Here is a 23701-nt window from a genome sequence, read left to right on the forward strand (position 1 = left end):
GATTGAAAAGTAATGAGCCTTCCCGCGCGGAGCGTCTGCCAAGCACTTGGACCTTCCCCTTCCACTAGAAACCGGTCCCAGTTCGCTGGCAACAACGCTGCAGTCGACATCGCTCCGCGCGTGAAATCTGTTTTAAAAGTGTGTTAGGATTTTGCAGTGGCGAAAATGCAGCGATCGTTGGAGCAACGTTACTCGATCAAATTTTGCGTAAAGCTAAACAAAACGAGTACCGAAACCATTAGGCTACTCAAGGAGGCTTACGGGGACGAATCTCTGTCCAGTGCCCAGGTAAAACGGTGGCACAAGTCGTTCAAGGAAGGCCGGGAGGACGTCGAAGACGAACAGCGATCTGGAAGGCCTTCGACGACGCAAACAGACGAAGATGTGAACCGGCGACAGCCGAATTGAACGCGATTCCGGCGGATGAGCTTAAAAAATGTTTCCTGCAGTGGAAGGACCGCTATCAGCGGAGTATTGACGCTCAAGAGTCCTATTTTGAAGAATATTAGTTGTATAAGCCAAAAAGTTTAATAAAACTGCTTAAAAAAATAAGGCTCATTACTTTTCAATCAAACCCTGTATATACAAAAATATTCACGTAAAACAGAAATCAGTAAGAAATCTCTTTTTAGTAGTTACGCAGTTGATCTAACTATTTAGAAATGAATGCTACTAATTACTAGCTTTAGGCAAAAAAAAAAAATTAAAAACATTAAAAAGCTACGTTATTTATAAAACTGGAGTTTTTTTTCAGTGTAAATTACTGTTCCAAGCATATTTTTAAAGCAAACAAAATCAACATATTTTCAGCTTTTAACTGCTAATTGAGTAAGCATCGCGAGAGTGGATAGCTCAATTTAAAAATAGTTGCCTCAATTAAGGTGAATTTTTTTCACATATTTGTATTTATATATTGTATGTATTTAAGTAGCTATGGTTTCTGCAAAATATGGAAAGTCTGTTCGGTACTTTGAAAATATTATTTTTGAAAAAATATTTCCAACTTCATATGCGGATATTTTTCATGCTCATGAAGAAGTACGAATTTCTTTGAAAAGTCATCCCTGCATTGATCAGCATAAATAGCAGGGTTGTTTACATCCCCTTCTATGGATATATCAGCAAGTGAATAACATCAATCAAATTAAACTTTCTAACCATTCAGAAACAATTCCCAAAATTAACAATAATGTACATATGTATGTGTATATGCGTATGTGTTTGCCCACATTACTATTACTCTCATCTCAGTTGGGGTGTTGTATGTACCTACGTCTGTGTACAGCAACGATTACCAAGGAGTTGCCTCTCTGATAGGCAGCGGCACAATGACTTATGAGAAACCTTCTTCTTCAAACAGCTGGCAAGCATTTAAAACGTTTACCACCAATCGATATGGGAACTAGTCCAGACAATAACAATTTATTCACAATCAATAATTTTTTTATTAATTTGCCAGGAAAGTTGATTTTTTCAGTTCTATTGAGACGGTGCACTTTATTTCATAATAAGGTTGATCACTAATAAATGCCTGTATACATTTCATTTCAAATCTATTTATATGAAAGCGAAGATTTGTAGTATAATAACTTTTTACTGTTTTTCCTAAGTTTGATTTTTTCGAATATATTATTGTATTGAAAGCAAAAATAGCGTCTACGTCAGTTAATAGCTAATATTAAAAATGTGAAGTCAGTGTGTTAATATTCCGTATTTACTTTGTTATACTTGCAGCGAGTTTACCCAAAGTCGCAAAATGCCACTTTCTAAACAGTGATGGTATTTACATCATACAATAATTTGTAGAAGGTAGTTTAATTCTCCTTCTTAACTACCTTGTAAACTCTCTGACAGAACTCGTTTGGTACCAATTTATTGAAATAAAAAACAAAAACCTATTTTTTAACTTTGGAAATATTATATATAACAAATTTATACGTTGAAAAATTTTCAAAAAATTATACTCGTCACAAAATTGGAAAATTGGATGGCCGTTTGTGAAGTAAGGCCGTGGTTATGCTGGCGGACATGTGCTCGGCGGACACGAAATGTGTTTGCTCTGTTTGGCTTGGGGTGGTTATACTGAGTTTGTTACAGAGTTGTATTCTGGTGAACCGGAATTTAGTTTGAGTATGACATATACTCTTTTTGTATGTATACTACTCACAAGAAGCGTTAAAAATGGAAATAGACCAGGTAACTGAGTATAGAAAAAATTTCATATTTTAGACAGAAGACCACAGAAATTTTATGGGAACATTATTGGAGCTTAAAAACTCTAAACGTGCTTTATTTTCTTTGCTATAATTTTTGTGCACGGCAACACCACATCTTACGTATATTTGGGTGGACAAAATTTTTTCGCTGTGGGAGTGGGCGAACTTTCTCTTCTCGAGTTCAGAGTGTAACAACAATTCCAGTGTTATACCAAACAAAATTTCGGCATAACCGCGTTGAACAACACTTGCCAACGGGTCCGTTTCGAGTCCCATTTCAAGCGCAGAGTTAATTGCAGTCGTGCAATGCCAAGTCGTTCCGTTCCTGTTCACCATCCCGAACGGGATGCAATAATCAGCAAAAACCTAAGCGTTCTATCAAATACTTTCTGTAATATAGAAACAGCTACCGGTATAATTGGATTGAAGATTAATAAGGAAAAAACGAAATATATGTTGTTGTCCAAAAAGATCAGATAATACCCTGCACAATTACAATCGGAACATATGGCGGAGAAAACTTTTTCATATTTGGAATTTAAAACAAGTTTGGTCAATTAAGGGGTATCACAATCGCTGCTGAAGACCGTGCAAAATAATCATGAATAAATCTAAAGTCCGACCAGTTTTGCGTTACGGATCCATGTCGTAGACATTAAATGAAAAGGACAAAGCCAAACTCCAAATATTTCAAAGAAAAATTTTGAAAAAAAATCTTCGGAGAAACAAATGGATAGGTCGGTCAAGCTACGAGAATGGACCCAATCAGAGATCGACGAAAAATATTAACGCTAAAACATTTAAGACGAAAGCAAAAGCTAGACAAAGATCAAGTTGAATTGATGAGCAGGAGGATGACATGAGGATACTCCAAGTAAACAGCTGGAAGGAAACAACTAAAGATTGGGTCAAATGGGGACATTTTTTTCAGCAGGCCAAAGCTCACATAGAGCTGAAGCGCCAAGCGATGATTATTTATCATGAAGAAAATAGTGATTTTAGACTTGGCCTTTTATTTGGAAACTAAAATATGATAGAACATGTTTTACGGAAAACATAAATTTGCGTATGCATATATGTACATACTTATGTACATATGTATGTATGTATAGCTCCCAGTATGCATGTTACAGATGGGCTGGCTTTCCGTTGCAAGTATGTATTTTATTATTATTGGTCTCATATACACCTTTTGCAGCTACTCGTTGTTGTAAATAGTTATTACTATCGTTGGCTTTGCTGCAATAGAAAGAAACACATCAACATGAATACACCCGGCAGGCCAAACCTGGATTAGAAAAATAAATGTCAGGCCCCGAACTACAGCGTTTCCATTTGGATTTAAGAAAGGGTTGGTTAATTGGGCGTTAGAAAGAGTAAATTGGAAAGTATGCTTTTGTACTTAGTAGAACTTAGTACTCATTTCAAATTTTCGAAAAAGGTATATAGTGGGGACAATTGGCACCTGCGGACTGCGGGCAGGTTCTACAACTCACTTTCGAGTGAATTTCAATGCAATTGAAAATACCACAAAATTGTAAGGTGATAAAAATTCACAAGTTATCTTTGAGGACAAGCGAAGTGACGCGATTTTATCATGATTCTAAACTCATTTTAAGCGCACCAGTTGGGTACTGGTACATTAATCGGCAGGCCGGCAGGGCTGATGTATTCGCACACATGAACCCCAAAGCCCCCGATGCCCAGGATCACGCTCGTAATGACTGCAGAGCAGTCGACGTAACCGTTATGTAAAACACCCTGTGTGAAAAAAAACAGTTTGCTTTGTTACTGTTACTGCTTTACGTTTTTGTTTGCTGTGCGCAAACGCGTCAAAGGAACACATACAATGTACATACAGACGTGCTCAGTAAAAATATAATAAATATATTTATACAAAAACAACAGACGCAAAATCTTGCATTTGCGAAAATTGCAGAGAAGCTGCGAAGACGTGAAGACGCGAAGGAAAGATCAAGTATGTATGTAGATTCATTGGTTTATTCATGTTATGGTCCAAGTATTGAACAAGTATTAAAACTAGCCGAGCCAGCAAGTGAACTAAATTTCCGGCGACCTGCCAGCCAAGCTTGATCGTTGGCGTTGCTCGGCTCTGAAGTCGTGATGGCTCCCTGCATACAGACCGGTACCTCACTCACACACAGTATTCATGTTTGCATCGGAATCACTGCAGGTCTCCAAGCAGCATGTGTAGCCCATTGGAGCACACATTCACACCCACACGGTCCCAGAGAATGTACCATACACACCTTTTTCATAACTGACGTCTGTCAGTGTATGTATATGTATTTGTTTATATGTGCATATAAACATATATGACGACATTCATACATATGTACATACACGTATATATTTAATAAGGCCCCACACTGCCTTGAAAACAATACACGAAAGCAAGCATTCAGACTTTCGGTGTGTACAAGCAGACATACATTCAAGTTCTCTATCCGAACACATCCATATAAGTGAACAGGTATGCATGTGTATGTAAGTACATGTATTTATATGAGGCTGTGTGTGTATATTTTCGTAAGTGCTATTCATGTTGGTTGGATGATGCACGAGGAGGTGCTGCGGCAATGGCTGCGGCAATGCGGAGACCTACGCTCGGCAGTGGGGCCGTTTGCTCAACCATCCACTTAGGTGAGCATGCGAGTAAGCATTCACATGCATACAAATCTATGTTAATGTACATACACACACATATATGTATGTATTCATATACCTACAACAACTTATAAGCCGCAGTGAGGCTTTTGCGTGGAGCTGACACTCAAGTAGAAGTGGCACCTCGTCTTCTTTAGCAGCTGTAGGCACTTGAGCTCCATTATGACCGCAGCGCCTCGCTGCCCGTGTCACCATAACCCCTCGTCCAAATGGAGGCGTATGTAATTCCATCACATCAATTGAATATGCTACAACCACACATAAGCTCCTCTACCCTCCCTCCCAACTCAACCTTTTTTCTTAGCTGTGTTTGCCTGATGTAGCGAAATGCTAAGTGTATGTGTTTATATATATTATATATATACATATGTATGTATATGTATCAGATTTTTTGTTCTTATTTTGTAGCTAAGCTTTTGTTTTTTGTTGCCGTGTTGTTGCGTTGCTTTGGCGCTGTTGGCGCAAGTTGAGGCCGAGTACGAGTACCAACACTCGACTGGCTTTCTCTGGTATTTAGTCGCATTTAATGCGCGTTGGGGCGCGGTAGTTTGTACGAACGCAATGGGCCAGCTCGGTGCTTTCTCGAATATAGATTTCATTTTTGGATACTCAAGAGCTGCTTTTCTTGTGCTGTATTTCTTCAGATTTACACTTGCACTAAAAAGTCATTCTTTCGATACGTAATTTCCGGAAATTATCACCTTTGCCAGAAAATAGGATCGATATTTAGTTGTTATGTAATATGTTCATATACATATGTGTGTATTTATGTATGTACATATGCATAAATTTTTCTTTTCGAAAATTTTAATTATTCAGCTTGAATTCGTTTTGCAGAACTTCTTCTTTTTGATTGAGGCGATAACTTGGCGCAGAATTTCGTCTTTCCAAAATAAACATGGCCAGAAAGCATAAATATCGTGTGAATATTATTGCATACACATGTACATGTGTATGTATGTACATAAAAATGTCTAAAAAACAGAACCGAAACAAAAAATTACGTCAGAACTTAGGAACAAAATAAACACTCTTTACGCAATTTTTGTTTGTGCATTTGAGCTTTCTCCCGCTAGTTTTCAGGTGACTAATTTTGTTCTTTGGTGCATCTAAAGTTCTTTTCCGTCGCACACAGTTTTCATTTATTTTTAGTCACTCAAAATGTTTTTAATGATACGTGCATTGCTTTGAAACACATGGACATCACTTTTCGATTTTCACGATTTTTTTCTGTAACTAATTTGTTGTTTTCAAATGGTTTGAACGTAGATACGTACATGTAAAATGAATTTACAAGTATTTGTACGACTATGTATTGAATTGTCCGCCCTATGCTCCGACTTGGAGCGATAATACATATATGCAAAGAGATCATTTTTTTTTCAAGTCGTTCTTTAGTTCTTAAAAATTTCATCTAAAAGTAAAGGAATAAAAAAACTAAGAATTTATTGCATTGTAAGGACTAAATGTTCATATATACATATAGACATACATACAAACTTATTTACTATGGACTACGTATACACATCATCTCTTGTTGCTTTCGTTATTTTCATGATTTTATAACAAATGGAGAACTGAAAAGTCTGTGCGGACTCGGCCTTTTAATATCGCACACACACATACATATATGTAAGGTATATTAAATATGTATTATGAGTGAATCTACTGTGGGCCAGATATTCACTATATCTTTAACACTGAACCATAATAAATGAACTATTGGTTGACTTTGAAGCCCCGAAAAATATACGAAAAGAATGTCAAATCATGGTAAGCTAAACCAGTCACTCTGTCAGAATTATTCCCTTTTTTGTAAGATTTCTTTATTGCCATATCAGAAAAGATATTTCGAGCGACAGAAATGAAAGCAAAGTAGATGGTATAGCGAAAAAAAGTGGATGGTTTGAGGGGGGAAAAACAACAGAAAATAAGCCCGTTTCTCCTGTTACAATTCCACATAAATATTAGAAAACTTTGTTTTACATAGAAACGTAAATAATATCAAAATATAGCATTTAGAGGTAAATTTGCCTCATTATGCCCATCCTAGTGTATGGCATAGAAGCTTAAACGATGATAGCATTGGCTGGCTAGAAGAGAAGGCGCTGGAATGACGACTTGTGAGGGCTTCATAATAAATCTTGAATGAATGCAAATCTTTCAGCACTTAAAATGTTTCTCTTTGCATGTATTTATACACCTGTTAGCGATTAAGTTAGTATAATAACAGAAATGTTAGGCCTGCTTCGTGGTGAAAAGTGTGGCTTGACTTGTTGCGTTTTCTTCTTCTCTCGTAATAATTTTGCATTTACTCTGACCTGCGGCGAGCCTGCTAAATTTTTTCTTTTCTCAGCTTATTCATAGAATTACGTGTACCTTTTTCAAAATGTTACACACTTAAAATGTGAAAATAAATAGGCGAAAACTTTAATTGAACCATTCAATTTTGTTATATTCAACGCATATTTTGTGGCAGGACTGAATTTTCTTGTTTTTTCCTCAAATTAATTTGCCAAATTTTCGCAGCGCAAAACTACGGTCCATAGTTGTAGGTAAATTGAAAGCAGATTTTAACGACTTAAACTCTGTTTGAAAATAGCCTTTTGAACTGGAGGTCGAGATATTGAATGCCCGATAAAGATTTTATTTAAAGCAGCAGCTCAACAATCTCTGATATTGATGAAACTAATAATAACGTGACCAACCATCTGATTCTAGTAAAGTAATTTGCACAAATGTTTGGGTTTTCCTTTCGCTACTCCACTCCAAATATATTATTATAATATATATACTATATATAGTACAAATGTACGTATTTTTCCTAGAGCTTGTTTAATTTTCTCATTTCATACAGTATTTTAGTTAAAAGCTACTTGTTAAATTTGGTTTTCATTAAAATATGTTTAACTTACAACTATAACTTACAGGCCTATGAGTGCGGCAAGACTGGAACTCATTGTTTTTTTTTTTTGGTTGGTGTCGAAATTCTGTATGTACAAAATTCTAAAAACAAAATTGTGCTTTTTAAAATTCTGCTTTTTTAAAATTCTGCTTTTTTCAAATTCTGCTTTCTAAAATTCTGCTTTCAAAATTTTGTATTACAAAATTCTGTATTAAAATATAATGTTAACAATGTTAAAGAGGTAATGTAATTATTTAATTTATTATTATTATTATTTTTTATTATTATTCGAGATATTAAATAAAAAATAATAATAATAATAATAATGTTTTCTTCAGTTTCGATAGAATCCACCGTATTTTTGCGTAGAACTCCTTTTCGCGTGGGCGGCCTTCGGCCGCGCTTCAAAAAAATAACCCTCATCAGTCCGACTCCGGCTACGCAATCCACCGTATTTTTGCGTAGAACTCTTCTAAAAAAAAACGAACAGCTGCGAAGAATTATTAAGAAAAGAAATGAATTAAGTCAAACTACATATTTAAAAAGAATTCCAAAAAATATTGTAATTGGCTAAACTAAAATATTGTTATCGCTTAAACATATAGATGTGTATATTTATGGAATAAATGTTTATTTTGTTACTTCTTTTATGACGAAAATCACAAAACTTGAATAAAGCAGAATTTTTCGCATTAAACATGCAGAATTTTGAAAAAGCAGAATTTTGGAAAGCAGAATTTTAAAAAGCAGAATTTTAAAAAAGCAGAATTTTAAAAAGCAGATTTTTTTTGCAATTTACAAAATTTTGTCACCCAGAATTTTGTAATACAGAATAATGACACGCTCCCTTTTTTTATGTTTTTCCAAACGAAAGCAACAAGCGAAGTTAGGGATATAACCAAAGTCCTTGGCCCCCTAACGGTTTAAAACGCCCGTACAAAATTTACATTCAAATACCTTTTTCGTTGCAAGGAATCTGGATAAAAGTGCGTAAAGAGCTAAACCTAAGCCAAAATTTAATTAAACAGCTTAAAGGAAATTTAGCTTTATTCAACAGCAAAGTAAAATATCAATTTTTGTTGCATTTGTGGCTTTTGTTTCCCCCGACAGTCGGTGCTACGTCAACGGAACGCCCCGGGCCTTTTATCCAGCCATGGACCTTCAGTTCCATCCCAAAATATGCATGTGCAACTATTAGCCACCTGCGTAAGCCATACGAAGTTCTCAATAAGAAAGACCATGCCTTTAATCACATCTACCAAGAAACCCGAAGCTATTTGAGCACATCTACATATCTACCAAAATTATAAAGAGCTTCGATATAAATTAAAAAAAAGTTAATTCCATTAAAGCGCCTGTTCCGCCCATTGGCATTTTGTACTATGAGTATGTAAAGTGTATGTAAGAATGCAAGTGCATGGCTTATATGAACGACTTTCCCTCGTCATTCCCGAAATTTCCCTTTGGCTCATTCATTTTTGTTTCCCCCTCTTTTTGTTGGCCTTTTTGCGCGTTAAAAATGTTTAATGCTTTCATATTCTTGAGTGAGAAACCTATTAACCCTTTGCAATCCAGTGGTACCGATACGGCGTCCGGCCGATTTGAAGTGTCAACTCGAGCAACGCTGCTACGGCATTTCGGTCTTAACTCAGTTCAGTTAGTCTTAGCGTAGCATTCGCTTGAAACAGTCAAATAAAAATAAATAAATAATTGACGCGTACACTTCTGTTCCATGTTTCGCCGAGCTCCTCCTCCTATTTGTGGTGTGCGCCTAGATGTTTTTCCACAAATGGAAGGTTTTTATGAGAGAGCTTTTCCAAAAGGGGCCCCAAAAAGGTTTGCTCTGACTGTAGTATTCCGTATTACTGTGGTACGTGTCCTGATAAACCAAGGCTGCATCTTGGCTATTGTGAAATTAAATGCCACACCAAAACTAATTACAGGGTGTAAAATGTTTCAAATTTTCTTGTTTTCGACATTTAAATGAACAAACTGGTGAAATATTATTTTTATACGCTTGTTTGTTTATAAATGTTTTTAAAGTGCTTGTAAAATGTTTACCTAATTTGGCCGAAATTGACTCGAGTTGATGGTTCTCGCGCAAGCGAAAAAGGCCTCGAGTGCTAAGGGTTAAGTTCTCTTTATGTACAATTTTTGGTTTATTTTCCTCTGGCGTGCATTCATGTTTCACATATGCATGTGTGTGTGTGCATATGTAAATTATGTATATTAGTATATACATACATAAGTATGTAACCGCGATACATTAATTTAATATGCATTCAAATGCGGCCCTTGTATTTTGTTGAATGCAACACAGTATGGACGTGCATTCGGGGATTATTGTATACAATGTGTTAAGTGCATAAGACAAATACATGGGTATATATATACTTGCGTATGTATTTAGTAGATGCATACTAATATTTGTGTGTGTGCTTAATAAATGGTATTTTATGGATAAATAAGCGCTGTGCTTCAGCAGTAACACCAACAGCAAAAACGAGCTCAAGCGTTATATTGAATGTGTGTATGTGTATGTGTGCACAAAAGCGAGCGAACCCGCACAGGGTTGCTGCAACCGTAGCTGTGCAGTTTACGCAACACACACATGCAAAAACACCCGCACATAGGAAGGGGTATTTATGGAGCCTTTGCGACAAAACCATTTATTTAGTTGTTGTTTTTGTTATTGTTTGGTTTGTTGTAACCAGCTCCTACGTATGCTTGTAATGTTTGGGATTACCTCCCGCCCTCCATAATCCTCATCGTTGATGAACTGTATCGGTAACTGTCGATGTGTGCCCCTTTCGCCTGATGGTCTGCCGACGTCAGCGTCGTCAATTACCCAACAATGCAAAGTGCGCACGGCGTACGGCGCACTGAAGTGGGAGCGAATGCGAAACTGCAAAACTGCCATCCAGCCAGTTTGCGGAAACGAGTGCGAAACAAAAAAAACAACAAAACATGGTTGCTGCAAGCTGCAACTGTAGTGCATATATAGTCACACACACATACATACATGTACAATCACACACACCACAAACTGCAAACTGCAAAGTGGAATTAAAGTAGCGCAAATTATTCGGGCTAACGTTACGAAAACTTTGCCACGGCAGCAGCAGCAGTAGCGGCAACAGCAGCGACGACTGAAGAGCGCCAAGTGCTTGTAGCTGCGCATGGCAGCCATTTCATGGCGCAAATTAAGCAACGTCGAGGCGATTGAATACGTGACCAGCATAGCTGTCGTCGTAAAAAGTCGATTTATTTCTTTATACGCTCTTCGCTTCTCTCGTTTTTTAGCTCTCTGCGTGCAACCAAGCACCGCGTTCCATTTGTTCAAAAATGCCAGCTACCAGTTCGTTTTTTGCCGTTTGTTGCTGTCGCCCAACTTTTGCTGCAGTGCAGTAAAACTAACAAAGCAAAGTGAAAAGCGGTTTAACGTTGTGAAACGAGTTCGTTATGCCTGCTTTCGTTATTGCTGCCTGCCTTAGTGATCACGGTACATTCGTCATCTCGTTTTCGCTGTTGGCGTATCTCATTCGTTTCTACTCGCTCACTCACACATGTTTTTCTGTTTGTGACTCTTGTAGCATTGCAGCGGTGAGTGAGTAAAATCCCGTAGGCTCTTTTGTTGTGACGTCCAAAGCCATATCAACACACCAACATGAAGCGGATGTGCATCTGTGCAAGTGTAGGTTTGTGTACTTTTGAAGATAGACAGCTGTTTGTAGCGGCCGCATAGCATTCATTACATCTGCATACATACATACATGCATGCATATTACCATATGTATTTGTGGTACCATATTTTTCTACCAACTAGCTGCCTTTTGCGCTGTTACTGCCGCTTTGTGTCGTGCTCGCTAGCGACAAGCTCTCTTTGCGAACTGAAACACGGCTGCACATGGCACACAAAATCAACACTGCATGACATCTCTGTCGCACTCACGGCGCACGTATCTGTACATCTCTTTCGATTTCGTGCACTGATGTTTCTAGATGTGTGGACCATAAATGTGGTTTGTTTGCATGTATTGGTGAAACTACCATAGTTGGGGACTATCATCATGGCCGAAAACATCGCTACCTACCATGAGGTCCCCAATTGATGTGTGTGTGTGCGTGTGTGCTGTTAAACAACTGTGCTTGTGTTTGTGTGCATATGTATATGTATACGTGCGGGAGCTGCCAATCTGCGGTACTTATTTCATGGCTCTAACGCTCCGACCTCAGATGACTGTTGCTTCCCTGTCTCCTACTGCGAGTTTTATTTTTCATTCTACATTTGTCTATACTTCTGGCCGAAGACATGAAGCAAAATCTGGTGAAATTCTTGCGCTGGCCGCTTTCGACTCTTGTAGCTGTAGCTCCACATACATAAGTAGGTATGTACATAAGTGAATACATAATCATATGGATGTATGTGTGCCTACATTAATGTGTATTTATATATAACAATTTGTTGGTTGAATGTTGGTTAACTTCTTCATTTGTCTGCTTCGCACTGTCATTATACTTACATCGGTACATACGAGTGTATGACAACTACGTTGCCGTTCGTTGTTCGCTCCGACGATCTTTAAAGGCATGTGGCCGAGTCAAATTAATAGGGCTCTTCAACTAACTAATTTTGTATCGGATCATATTCGAGCACGAATTGATGTTCAACTATAAATTGTTCCAAAACTCGGCTTAGTTGTAATGATTTCAGAAACAATAACTCAAAGTTGGTAAATAAAGCTGTTCCATCATGCACGCCGCATATTCTATGTAGCGATACACTCAAGAAAATGTGCAATAAGAACGAAATAGTAACGAATAGGTAATCAGCTTAATTGAGACAACTTATTCGACTTTAGCAATATTTGCTTTAGATCAACTCATAATTCAGCTGCGTAATTAGGATGCATCGAATGTTAACTTAATGGGCAAACAGTTAAAACAATACGAGTGGAGTATCAATTAAATTAAAGCGAAAATATTTACTTGATTTTTCAGGTAGATTGGCATTCTAGTTCAAAGTCCAGAAACCAGCTACTTGCATTTGTTTAATGTGGTTTACTTTCTCATTACATAAGTATGTATGTGTGTATTGGGGGTTCTAACCGACTTTTATTTGTGGAAAACGATTACAAAGCGCATAAATTGGCCTCACACACCCGTAGTAACATAATGCGTATCAAGTTCCAACCTCCTAAATCACATAACGTGAGAAATGAAAGGACAAAACACCATGAACTTAAAGCGTCATTAATTACATGACATTTCAAGACGACTAAACGAAATCACATCTGCTAAGCAACAACAATTGTGAATGACTGAAATAAAAAATACCCATTCAGAAATTGGGTCAGGTCATCGAAAGCTATTCAACCTTTTCTAATTAACTTAAAATTAAAATATATGGAATTTATGTTTACGAGAGCTGTGGGTTGCTTAGCGAAACTGTCTAATCTTTTCGAATTCTGTCGAAAGGGCGCCCATTTTTTGACTAAACTTAAATTCTCATTTGAAATACAAGAATAGCACAAGCATTTTTGGTTTTGGCAACGTGGATTATTTATTTTATTAAGAATAAACTATCTACCTCCAACCAAAGCCAGTCGAATATGCCACTAAAAAGGCAGATTTGTAGAGTTTAGCAGGTAAGCAAGACGAATCTATACAAGGTGTGGTGGTGGCACGAGAGCAACAATAATATTAACGTGCATTTTGTTTATACAATTTGGTGTATTTAATGTCAAAATTTCCAAAGAAACAAAGCGACAATAAAGAAGCGTTCCCACCACAATTGGTTCTACGTCACCGTAACGAACCGGATTTATATCCGGCCATGGACAGTCACTCAGCTGCTCTAGCGTCCCACCTTGAATGAGTTCGCCTTCCAGGTAAGCCACAATTAGCCCTTCGTTGCACACCTTTTGTAAAACCGTCGGTTGGGCACCCAGTCTTGCCTTTTTCGTCCTGTGCGAGGATCCGTTTTAGAAGGTTATATTCATAAAACGTTAGAAAAGTAAATTTTAGGAAGCTACCTAGAAGCTCAAGTCGTTAGCTATAATCCAAAATCGAAAAAGCCAGATCCGGGTGCCCAACGGCGGGTTAGAGTGACAATTAGCAGATGTGACTGTGGAAGTTCGTGAGGAATACGTGTGAGCTGAGCACCAATGATCAATTAACGGGATCCCTGATCGAGATCTGATACAATTTATAATCCCTTCTGTTCGTTTTATTTCTCATCATTAGTTTGGCAGCACAGCCTTTTCTAATTAGTAGCACTGACAAGTGAATATGCACATAAACATGAAACTATATGAAGCAAATGAGAAAACCTTTTATTTCAGAGATAAACTTCTTGTTGAATGAGTTCTTTCGGCAGAAAATTTTAAAACTACGTCATTGGGCATAAACGATGACGCCGATTTTTAGTTTTAGGTCGTTTTCTTGCTTTCATGCTATTTGCTCAAAATCACGTTTTATTTTTGGCAGCTCATAGCCAAGACCTGCGGCATGTTGAACAATAAAAACCTCGGGGTTATTTTTGATACAAAATTTACATTCACTAATCACAATAACTTTATCTTATGCGTTGCTTAGTTTCATTCGGCGGAATAGCTCGGGGTTCTCGGACCCGAGAAAATTGCTTGACACCTCTTTCATGCGTTCTCACCTTGGATGTGCCACTATTCTCGTCTCTTATCGGGCGTGATTTTTCTATGCCTAATGATGTTTTCAACCTTCTGAAATCTTGAATAATTTTTGTTAGTAGTCTGTAGGAATCTGTTGTTTAAAGACTTCAACTAAAAAAAAAAATAAAATAAAAAAATTTTTTTTTTTAAATATATATACAAATAAAAAAAATAAATAAAAAAATGAAAATTAAGAAAATAATTAAAAAAGAAAGTAGAAATAAAAATAAAAAACGTATATTATTTATAGGCCCTTCCAGTGGGAATTGATCGTGATACTGAGCTAGATAGCCCAAGAAAGTACGCTAATTAAGAATATATCAAGCACTGTTATTTCTATCGTTAAGAAATCATTGATAGCCACGATGGTATCAGTTGCTCTTATTTATTTCATTGCTATTATAAACATTTCCTATATTTCATATTTTTTTATTTATATTATTTGTGTGAAGTTAATATTTAGTCTGCAGTCTATTTGTTATTAAAATCTGACATCTTACCGATTATTGCATTTGTGTACAGCTCAAAATCTTCTTAACACTCTTTTTAGCACTTATTCTCTTGTTATTTTTCACAATTTTCACTATTTATTTAACATCAATTTTATTCAGTTTTTTATCTTTTATATTTACTATTGATGTGAACTTGTTTGCTCCATTGACCAAATTGAAATTTGTTTTTATTTTATTATTTGCAGCAATATCGGAGCGGATTGAAATGTTTCAAGTGCTGCAAATAAAAGAATACAACAAAATTAGCTCACTTTAGTCAAAGTAAATGAAAGCATTATATTTATATTTAATTTAAAAAACGTTTTCAATTTTTTGAAATTATGAATACATATATGTTTGGTTTACATATGTATGCGAAGCTTAAGATATACATTTTTATATAATTTTGTGTAATTTTTGATTTATAATTTAATATTATTTTTTTTTTATTGTATTTATTATACGAAAAATAAAAAAAATACTATTTTACAACAAAAGGAACACTAGCTGCCAGGACTTGGGGCTGTGTTAAATTGTCATAAAATATTATTTCAAAAATCTAACTTTTCTTTATAAATAAAAAACTTCGTGGAAATTTGGCTAAAGGAAAAATCACCGGCTACTTAACATAAAATCTGAGAAATTCAGATCACAAAAGTATTATATCACGACCTTATATTCATATAAATGTAGTAAAATGCAGGTTCGGTGAAAATTTTTACTTGTGCGCCATTTAACAAATTATTATTTTATTGCTTGAACTGCATGGATGTGAAGAGAACTCACACACACGTATGTATGTGTGGGCACCTACCTACTCAGTTATTGAAATCAATACTTGCATTTTTTCGTACGTACTCAGACTTAAATAATATTTAAAGGCTGGAAACATTTAAATGAAAAGTGGGTAAGTACTTACTGGTTACGCAGATTTAAAAGTTCTGTATGGACTGTTTTCCAAATATATGCAATTTTCGAAAAACCTCCATGAGTGGATTAAACTGCGAGTTTTAGTATGGGTTGTGGTTGTTTATTCGTAGAATCTGGTGCTATTTTGCAGTATATTTTTTCTATACGTAAAGTGTTACTTTTTCCACATAACTGTTGAATTTGAATTTGCTTATATTTTTCATTTTCTTATTATATTTACTTGTTTTATGCATTGGTTTATTGAACTTCTTATTTTCATTTTTTTTTTATAAAATTTATTTCCTCATTTTTTACAGAATCACTAAATGGAGAAGATAAGCATATTATTATTTCACACAATTAAATTGGTATGACTATAAAAAAATATTTTTTCAGAGGATTATCTGCCCACTTTTTGCAAAAACACATATACAAATATACATATTTACATATGTATGTACATATATATTTATCTAACGCATATAAGATAATGATTTTATTGCCTTCACGTTAACATTAGCATTCACGGCAGAAAGCTGAGGGGAAACATTAAAGGGTATATGCTGTATCGCCTTAAATATGAGCGAAATTTCGTAATTGACTTTTCTTTGTAATTACATACATATTTTGTATTAATTATTATATTTGTATTAATTCTTAATTTTTATTATTGTCGTGCTTAAACTTGCAACATTGTTGTTGCCATTGTGCTGCTCAAATTTGTGGTTAAATTTAATTCATGTATGTATTTATTTGCATCGTTTTATTATTGCACTTTTGTAGGGGCAAACATCGGTCCGTCGCACCTCGCGTCTCGCGTTTCACCGCCCGATATCACTCCGCCATAGTTCACGCCTCTGGCGATCTGCCTCTCTACCGCTCTACCGCACTGCAATGCACCGACACTGCATTTTTTCGAAGCAACACACGTACAAACATACGTATGTATGTATACATGAATAGTGCAACGGATTGCATCTCGGCGCGTCGCGTCGCTCCGTACCATGCCGGGTCGCCTACACCCTATATTCGCAAGCAACGACCGCCTTACAAACCGTACGTCCTGCACATTTTGCCCGCCGCGCAGCTAGATACCTTTACACATATCCACACTCAGCCACACACACACATGCAATTGCTTACACACATACACAATTTACCTACACAGCGATAAACGAAGGGGGTGCCTACCGCGAGAGGCGCGCGAAATAGACGTACTTATGAAAATTGCGTTCGACTCGTTACGATTTTATTTTCATTTTGTTTTCTTTACCTATATCCTTATGTAGATTTTTAATTATTTCATTTCTTTTTATGTTTAAACCTCCGTTTTCATTTCATTTTCTATCACCATTCACCTTTTGCTGCTCCGCAATTAATTTTGCTTTTGTGTTTTTAATATAATTCCTCTTGCTGTTGTTGGCGTTGGTGATTGTTGTTGTTGTTGCTGCTACTTCTATTTGCTGCTGCTGCTTTTGTTGTTGTACAAATGTATACAATAAAATCTACCGTATAGTTTCAAGAGGAAAACGCGAAACGAAAACGTCCTAACCATCCAAACTCATCGCGATTTACTCAGTGACTGAGCTCAGCAATCGCTGGCCAGCAACGACAGAGAGACAATTTTATTCCATCAGATACTCGGCAAACAGGGTGCGAGGTACACAACCTAACAGTACCAGTGTAATTTCGCAAAGAATATATTATCGCAATATAGGCAGACTCAAAGAGTCACAGCATTTTTCTGTTATTAAGTAGTATAATTTTTAACACAAAAAATTAAGCCTTTACACACATATGACTTGTTGTAAAGTCGTTTCAGCTAAATTCAAAATCATGTGCATTGCACCCTGTTGTATCGACCCAGCTGTGTACGTGTAATAACGAAAACACATTTGTGAGCGCTCTGCTATCGAAGTTCTCTGTTGTTCGAGGGAGAGAGAGCGGTAGTGAGAAAAGAGGTATCTATGAGATATTTTGCCGCTTTTTAATTTGGATTCATTTTCGTTTTGGCTTAAAGTAGTTTCAGGTATACATTTGCATATACACGAATGTTTTTAATTTTCAATAATTTTCGCTCTAGTTTTGAAGAAAATGATATAATTTTATTAAATAACATACATATTTTGTTTACATTTAAAAATTTATTCGAGAATACAGTGCACTCGCGATAACACGAATACCCGCAAAGTTGAACAACGTGCTAACAGGCGCACTTTTTTCTCCATTGATTTCTTTATAACTCGAACAAATGAAACAATCGCTACTCGAAATAAATTTTATTTGAATACAAGGCTTACAATTTGAGTGACTTTTTTATAGTGCACGTCTGCACACATTCTTATCGGCATGCATATAAATAAATATATTTTTTGTAACTAACATGTTTTGTCTGTTCACATCCCGTTCGTTTCGTGCATTTTAAGTTTATTGGGCTATTCATTTTGAGTTTGTAATTCATAGTGGGTTTGGTGCATAAGTAAGAATATCAACGAGTTACATTTATATAAAAACGAATTTTACTGCAAAAATTGTGCTGCAGCCCGTTTTTCAGAGCAAACCACACACAATTTATTAGTCGAACAAATTCGGTTTCTCGCACAAGGCTGGTTTTAATTAGTTCCAGTTAGCGCGAGTGCACTTTATTCTATGGTTTTAAGAGAAATGGACATTTTATTTATTATTTTGCCTCTCTTTTTATCAAGTCTCTCTCGCTGGTACTACTCGTCACTCTTAGGGGTGGCACACACTATACGCGATTTGTAATGGGACAGCAGTGAACAACGTAGGTTGTGGTTATGCTGGCGCACATTTGTTCGGCCAACACGAAATGTGTTTGCTTTGTTTTGTGGAATGGCTATACTGAGTTTGTCACAGAGTTGCAATCTGGAAAACTGGAATTTAGTTTCACCATTGTTTTTTCACCTATTGCCAACCCTAACTCAAGTACGTATTTGTACTAGTCACAAAAAGCGTTAAAAATGAAAGCGAAATATACACACAGTGAACAAGTATGCAAAAAATTTTATATTTTGGCCAGAAGTTCACAAAAATTTTATAAGAAAAGCTGCAACGTTCAAGGAAATATTTTTTTGCTATTTCTTGGTTGATGATGTGGTTTTTTGTGTATGGCAACTCTATATTTTACGTCAGGTTGGTAGGCAAAATTTTGCTTGGTGTAAGAGTCGCCGAACTCTCTCTTCCTATTCGGTGCAACAACAATTCTAACAAACAAAATTTCAGTATAACCATGGCCTTAAAGGCCCCATATATGTGAGTCGAGTTGTATTTAAATGTGACTCGAATGAGTTCAGCCTTTAACAGATATCCTACCCTTGGGCCAATTTGACCACAAAATCGCTTAATTTCAAATTGGCCGTTTTGCCCGGGACTAATGCGTGTTGAAAGTATTTGATGTCCTACTCCCTAGAATGGGAGGTTAGTGCTATATCATGAGAGGGCGCGCTCTTTGCTTTGTAGAATAGGAGTTAAGTTATGTGGAACAATGTCACATTCTTCTAAAAATGATGCAGGAATTGCAAAACCAAGAATTCGTGTACTCGGTGGGGGAGATGAATAAGAAAATGCACAACTTGAGTGCACGGCACCTTCGAAGGCGATTTGCGTCCATTACTAAAACTTAACTTGTTCTAATTATTATTCAACGTTTGTTAATTTTGCTTTGTTTAACTCTTTCGTTTTGGTTTAACAACTTTTTTTTTATAAAAACTAGGGAAGACAACAATTTATTCGAAATGCGTCAAATACAAGGCGCATTCTTTAAAGTGGTGGCACTAGACCAACAACAACGTTTGATTGTCAAAGCGAAGTATTTGGCAAGTAGAAAACAAAGAACGAATTCGCGTTGTTTCATTCTGTTTTGACAGTCACATGGACACGGCGAAAGAAAAACAAAAACCGCACCTTTTTTCTTACGAATCTAGTGATTTTCTTTGTTTTAATTGGGAAGAATTCACAACCACCGCAGATCTCTAGTGAAAAACAAAAACCTGTCTGTTTTCTCTGATGAATAAGCATTACTAGGTCAAAATATTATAGAAATGTGTAACAAATTCGCACTGTGTACGTTTATTTTCTTTTGTGAATATCATGAGCCCTGTAACTAACCGTCACTCTGTGCCAAAGTATGATTATTCGTTGACTACCAAGTATATTACGGTTGTGCGAATAATTAAAAATAAACAAATTCGTGGCACTCTAATCTGTGCCCTAGAATAATACATCCTCAAACATGGCGAGTTTGAAGCAAGATCTAGATGAATATTTGTTGTTGCAAAGCGATCAAAAGAAAAACTTTAGTGCCAAAATCCCACAAATCAAAGTACCTGATTTGGGAAAATTGTTTACACGTTCGGAGGCAACGGAGCCCAGTAATAGTTGGTTGCAAGATACACAAGACAGTTGTTGTCCTAAACTGGTAAACTACATTTGAAGTATTTTAGTTATTTTGGATTACTTACATAATTTTGTTTTCATTATAGTCACGACTTCAGCGCATTGTAGGATTCGTTGCTTGCTTGGGACTGGGCGCATTCTGCTTCAGTATTTCTATTTTCTACATACCAGTGTTAATATTGAAAGCCCGTAAATTCGCGCTACTCTATTCGTTAGGTAGTATGTTTTTTATACTGGGATTTTGTTTTTTATCGGGATTTGGTGCCTTCCTCAAGACTGCCTTCTCCAAGCCCCGTATGCTTGTGTCCGGAACGTATACTAGCTCGTTGATAGCAACACTCTACTGTGCATTATTAGTACACAGCACTGCGTTAACGGTTCTGTTCGCTGTGGCACAAATTATTGCTCTGCTGTTTATGATAGTAGGCACTGTTCCAGGTGGAGCTTCCGGCATCAAATTTTTTGGAAAAATGTTTAAGAGCACCGTATCCTCCACAAGTACACTGCCGGTTTAGATCGATCTAACTGCGTTCCCCACGGCAGTTGGTTCGACATAACGGGAACGACCCGGATTTATATCTGGCCAAGGACTGTCACTTCAGCAGCATTCCCGTAATTGTATGGGAATGTTTATGCTGCTGCTGCAATAATAACAACAACAAACGATCATAATAAATAAATTTTAACTTTTCATTCCTTAAGTCGGTGGACCTTTTTCACTTTTGCTCAGTTGTTGTTGCTTATATTTAGTAATTTAAGTTTTTGCACAAGTGTATCTAAATTTCTTAACTACTTTAAAAAATTCGACCTGATTTATTACTGGAAGTGACATTTGTGATACCATCGGAAAGATAAAAAAGAGTTTATACGTTTAAGATAGTGGATAATTTCATTAATTTCTCTTGTGTTTTATTGTACGTTGATGTAAGAATATAGCTAAGTCTAATCCTCGATTTCACCCAGATATAAAGTTTTATCACTTGATGCAGATAGTATCAAAGGCTCCTTTGGATGGAAATCTACGTCGTTAACACTGCCATTGTGACCAGGCAACTTATACAATATACGCCGGCTAGTTGTGTCCCAAATGTAAACATGACGGTCAGCAGAGCCCGCAGATATCTAATTATATAAAATATTTATTAAGTGCGATGTGCTTAGATAAAAACTGAATTAATTAAACTTACTTTGCTGCCATCTGGAGACCAACAACAACGTAATAGATTTTTTTCAAAATTGTGCTGATGCCCTTGAAAAATTTTCACACAACGTTCACTCGGCACGTACGGACGTATATCCCATATACGTAAAGAATTATCCATTGAATTGGATAGCAAGTATGAGCCGTCTGGAGATAGCGAAATCCCTGTGATTGTATCAGTATGTCCGCGTAGTCTATGTAGCACCTGTTGTTGTTTGCGGACATCCCATATTTTTATTTCATTGTCAATGCCACCAGAAATCACTTGCTCACCGGTATCATTGAAACACACCCCAGTTACTTGATAAGGTGTTTCGAGTGTATGGATGGCATTTTTTTTTCGTGCATCCCAAATTCTAATTGATCGGTCATCGGACCCCGAACAGAGCATTTGAACACCACGGCGTGTGCAATGTACAGTGTTTACAAAATTAGTGTGTCCTTTTAGCCGACGCACTCGCTGACCAGTCACAATGTCCCATATCGCGACGGTTTTATCGGTGGCACAGGTGTACACATTTGATCCATCCGTTGAAAAATGCGCTTCCAACACCGCTCCGCTATGACCTGACATAACCATAATATTCTCACACTCGCCGTACACATTCCAAATATCTGTGAATAAAGGAAAAATATTATATTATATTTTTAAGCCGTCTAATTCATCTTACAAATTTGCCGGTCAAATCCAGACGAGAGTAGTAAATCGCCATCCGGATGAAATTCAGTGGTAAAAATTTCGCCCTCATGTCCTTCCAGCAACATAATTGGCGTCATCAAGTTGGATGTACGTCTAACGCCCTAAATGAACCGATTAATTTAGGAATTAGTGTAAAGAGTGGATAAACTCAGATGAGCCTACCGATTCTATCAACGCTTTATCTCGGTTGGTGTAAGCAATAAGGTCGCTTTTGGTGCGCTTTGGCTCTTGTGTGGCGAGCACTAAACTTGTTCCCGGCCTTTTTGTACCCATTTTTATAAATTAATTGCGGAACAATTAACACCACACGATTTGACTTTGAAAATAATATAACAATACAGATGTTGCAGCAGAACTAACTACGAAGTACAGGGCTATCTTGATTGTTGCGTTTCTACCACAGGGTGCACACTAGAACGTGAAAATATTTTGATAGTGCTACCACATTGTAAACTAAATTAAATTTCTTTACAACACATCTCAACTACCAGAGAACGTAAATTGATAGAGAAGGCTCAGGAACGATATGGCCAGGTTAAATGTCAAAACACATCAAAACGAGGGTAAGAAAGTTAACAGAAGAGATTTAACATAGCGGAGCGTAGTCAACAAATAAATATAGCGTTTGCATTGGAATGTAAAATGCCATGATTTGGTGTTAGGGAAAAGAAAATAACAGAAGACTTGTACATTTTTCTTTCATGCTTATTTGCCGTCGGTATTTTGCATGCACAAATGGATTATTTCTTGTGAGATGAATAAATTAATTCTAAGTAACGCAATAGCACTGTAGGCCTAAGTAGCTAGTGTGCTCTATCAATTAGTGTTATATTTCATATTGCTCTAATAAATAATAATAATAATAATTCTAAGTACAGTGCACTCGCGATAACTCGAACTAATTAAAACAGGCGCTGTTCGATTTATCGAATTTGTTCGACTTATCAATTGAGTGTGATATGTTAAAAAAACAGTCATCGATATCAATTTTTCGATCGATTGTTGAAAATGGAAGCCAGTAGAAAATTTCTGTAGTATAGTTTCGTTATACGAATTACATTTTGGTCCATTGGCTGGATCAATGGTGTCGCATTCGGCGGCATAAACATAGTTAAAATTAAACCATCCTCGGACTTTAATTCGATTTCGTTGGGATGTGATTGGGCATTATCAATTAGAAAAAGAGCCTTCTCAGGTAGTCCCCCATCTTTCAAATATTTTCTTACCTAAATATTAAAATCATTTAACTTGGTTAAAAAAATTGTTTTAATGAATCTGGATTTTACCTGCGGCACGAACGAATTATGAAACCAGTCTTTGAAAATCGCCGAAGTCATCCAGGCTGATTTGGAATTTTTGTACTCCACCGGACAGTTAAAATTTTTGAAAACACGAGGATTTCTTGCTTTGTCAATAACGAGAAGTTTAAGCTTAGCGGTAGCGTTAGTGCAAGCCATAAATTGCCTTATCTTTCTTTTTTATAAGA

At 36.5% G+C, this 23701-nt stretch overlaps 3 protein-coding genes and 1 long non-coding RNA gene across 5 annotated transcripts in view; 2 read left to right on the forward strand and 2 right to left on the reverse strand.

Annotated features, from left to right (window-relative positions):
• LOC129247148 (protein split ends) overlaps positions 1 to 17463 on the reverse strand; it is a 108264-nt gene extending 90801 nt beyond the window's left edge. Inside the window, exons 1-3 of one of the 2 annotated variants that reach the window (XM_054886105.1) lie at positions 17257 to 17463; positions 15909 to 16220; positions 14999 to 15227 (exon numbers count right to left, since the gene is read on the reverse strand). The gene's annotated coding sequence lies outside the window, so the exon portion shown is untranslated. Of the gene's footprint in view, positions 1 to 14998; positions 15228 to 15908; positions 16221 to 17171 lie in introns of both variants that reach the window. The other variant, XM_054886106.1, reaches the window with a different exon arrangement.
• On the forward strand, positions 5442 to 5945 carry LOC129247149 (uncharacterized). The gene is made up of 2 exons (XR_008582540.1): positions 5442 to 5674; positions 5742 to 5945. It is a non-coding gene; the product is annotated as an uncharacterized LOC129247149 (long non-coding RNA).
• Positions 17464 to 20031: 2568 nt separating the features above from the next.
• Positions 20032 to 21015, forward strand: LOC129248230 (vesicle transport protein SFT2C). Its single transcript, XM_054887699.1, has 2 exons — positions 20032 to 20336; positions 20401 to 21015. Exons 1-2 carry the CDS (start codon positions 20151 to 20153, stop codon positions 20827 to 20829), a joined length of 615 nt encoding a protein of 204 aa, XP_054743674.1. The 5' UTR covers positions 20032 to 20150; the 3' UTR covers positions 20830 to 21015.
• Positions 21016 to 21104: 89 nt separating this feature from the next.
• On the reverse strand, positions 21105 to 22560 carry LOC129248228 (U5 small nuclear ribonucleoprotein 40 kDa protein). Its single transcript, XM_054887697.1, has 4 exons — positions 22378 to 22560; positions 22187 to 22316; positions 21502 to 22130; positions 21105 to 21436 (listed from the first exon to the last, which is right to left on the reverse strand). Exons 1-4 carry the CDS (start codon positions 22486 to 22488, stop codon positions 21257 to 21259), a joined length of 1050 nt encoding a protein of 349 aa, XP_054743672.1. The 5' UTR covers positions 22489 to 22560; the 3' UTR covers positions 21105 to 21256.
• Positions 22561 to 23701: the final 1141 nt, after the last annotated feature.

Source organism: Anastrepha obliqua, chromosome 5 (genome assembly GCF_027943255.1).
Source record: "Anastrepha obliqua isolate idAnaObli1 chromosome 5, idAnaObli1_1.0, whole genome shotgun sequence".
In the NCBI taxonomy this organism is placed as follows: Eukaryota; Metazoa; Arthropoda; class Insecta; order Diptera; family Tephritidae; genus Anastrepha; species Anastrepha obliqua.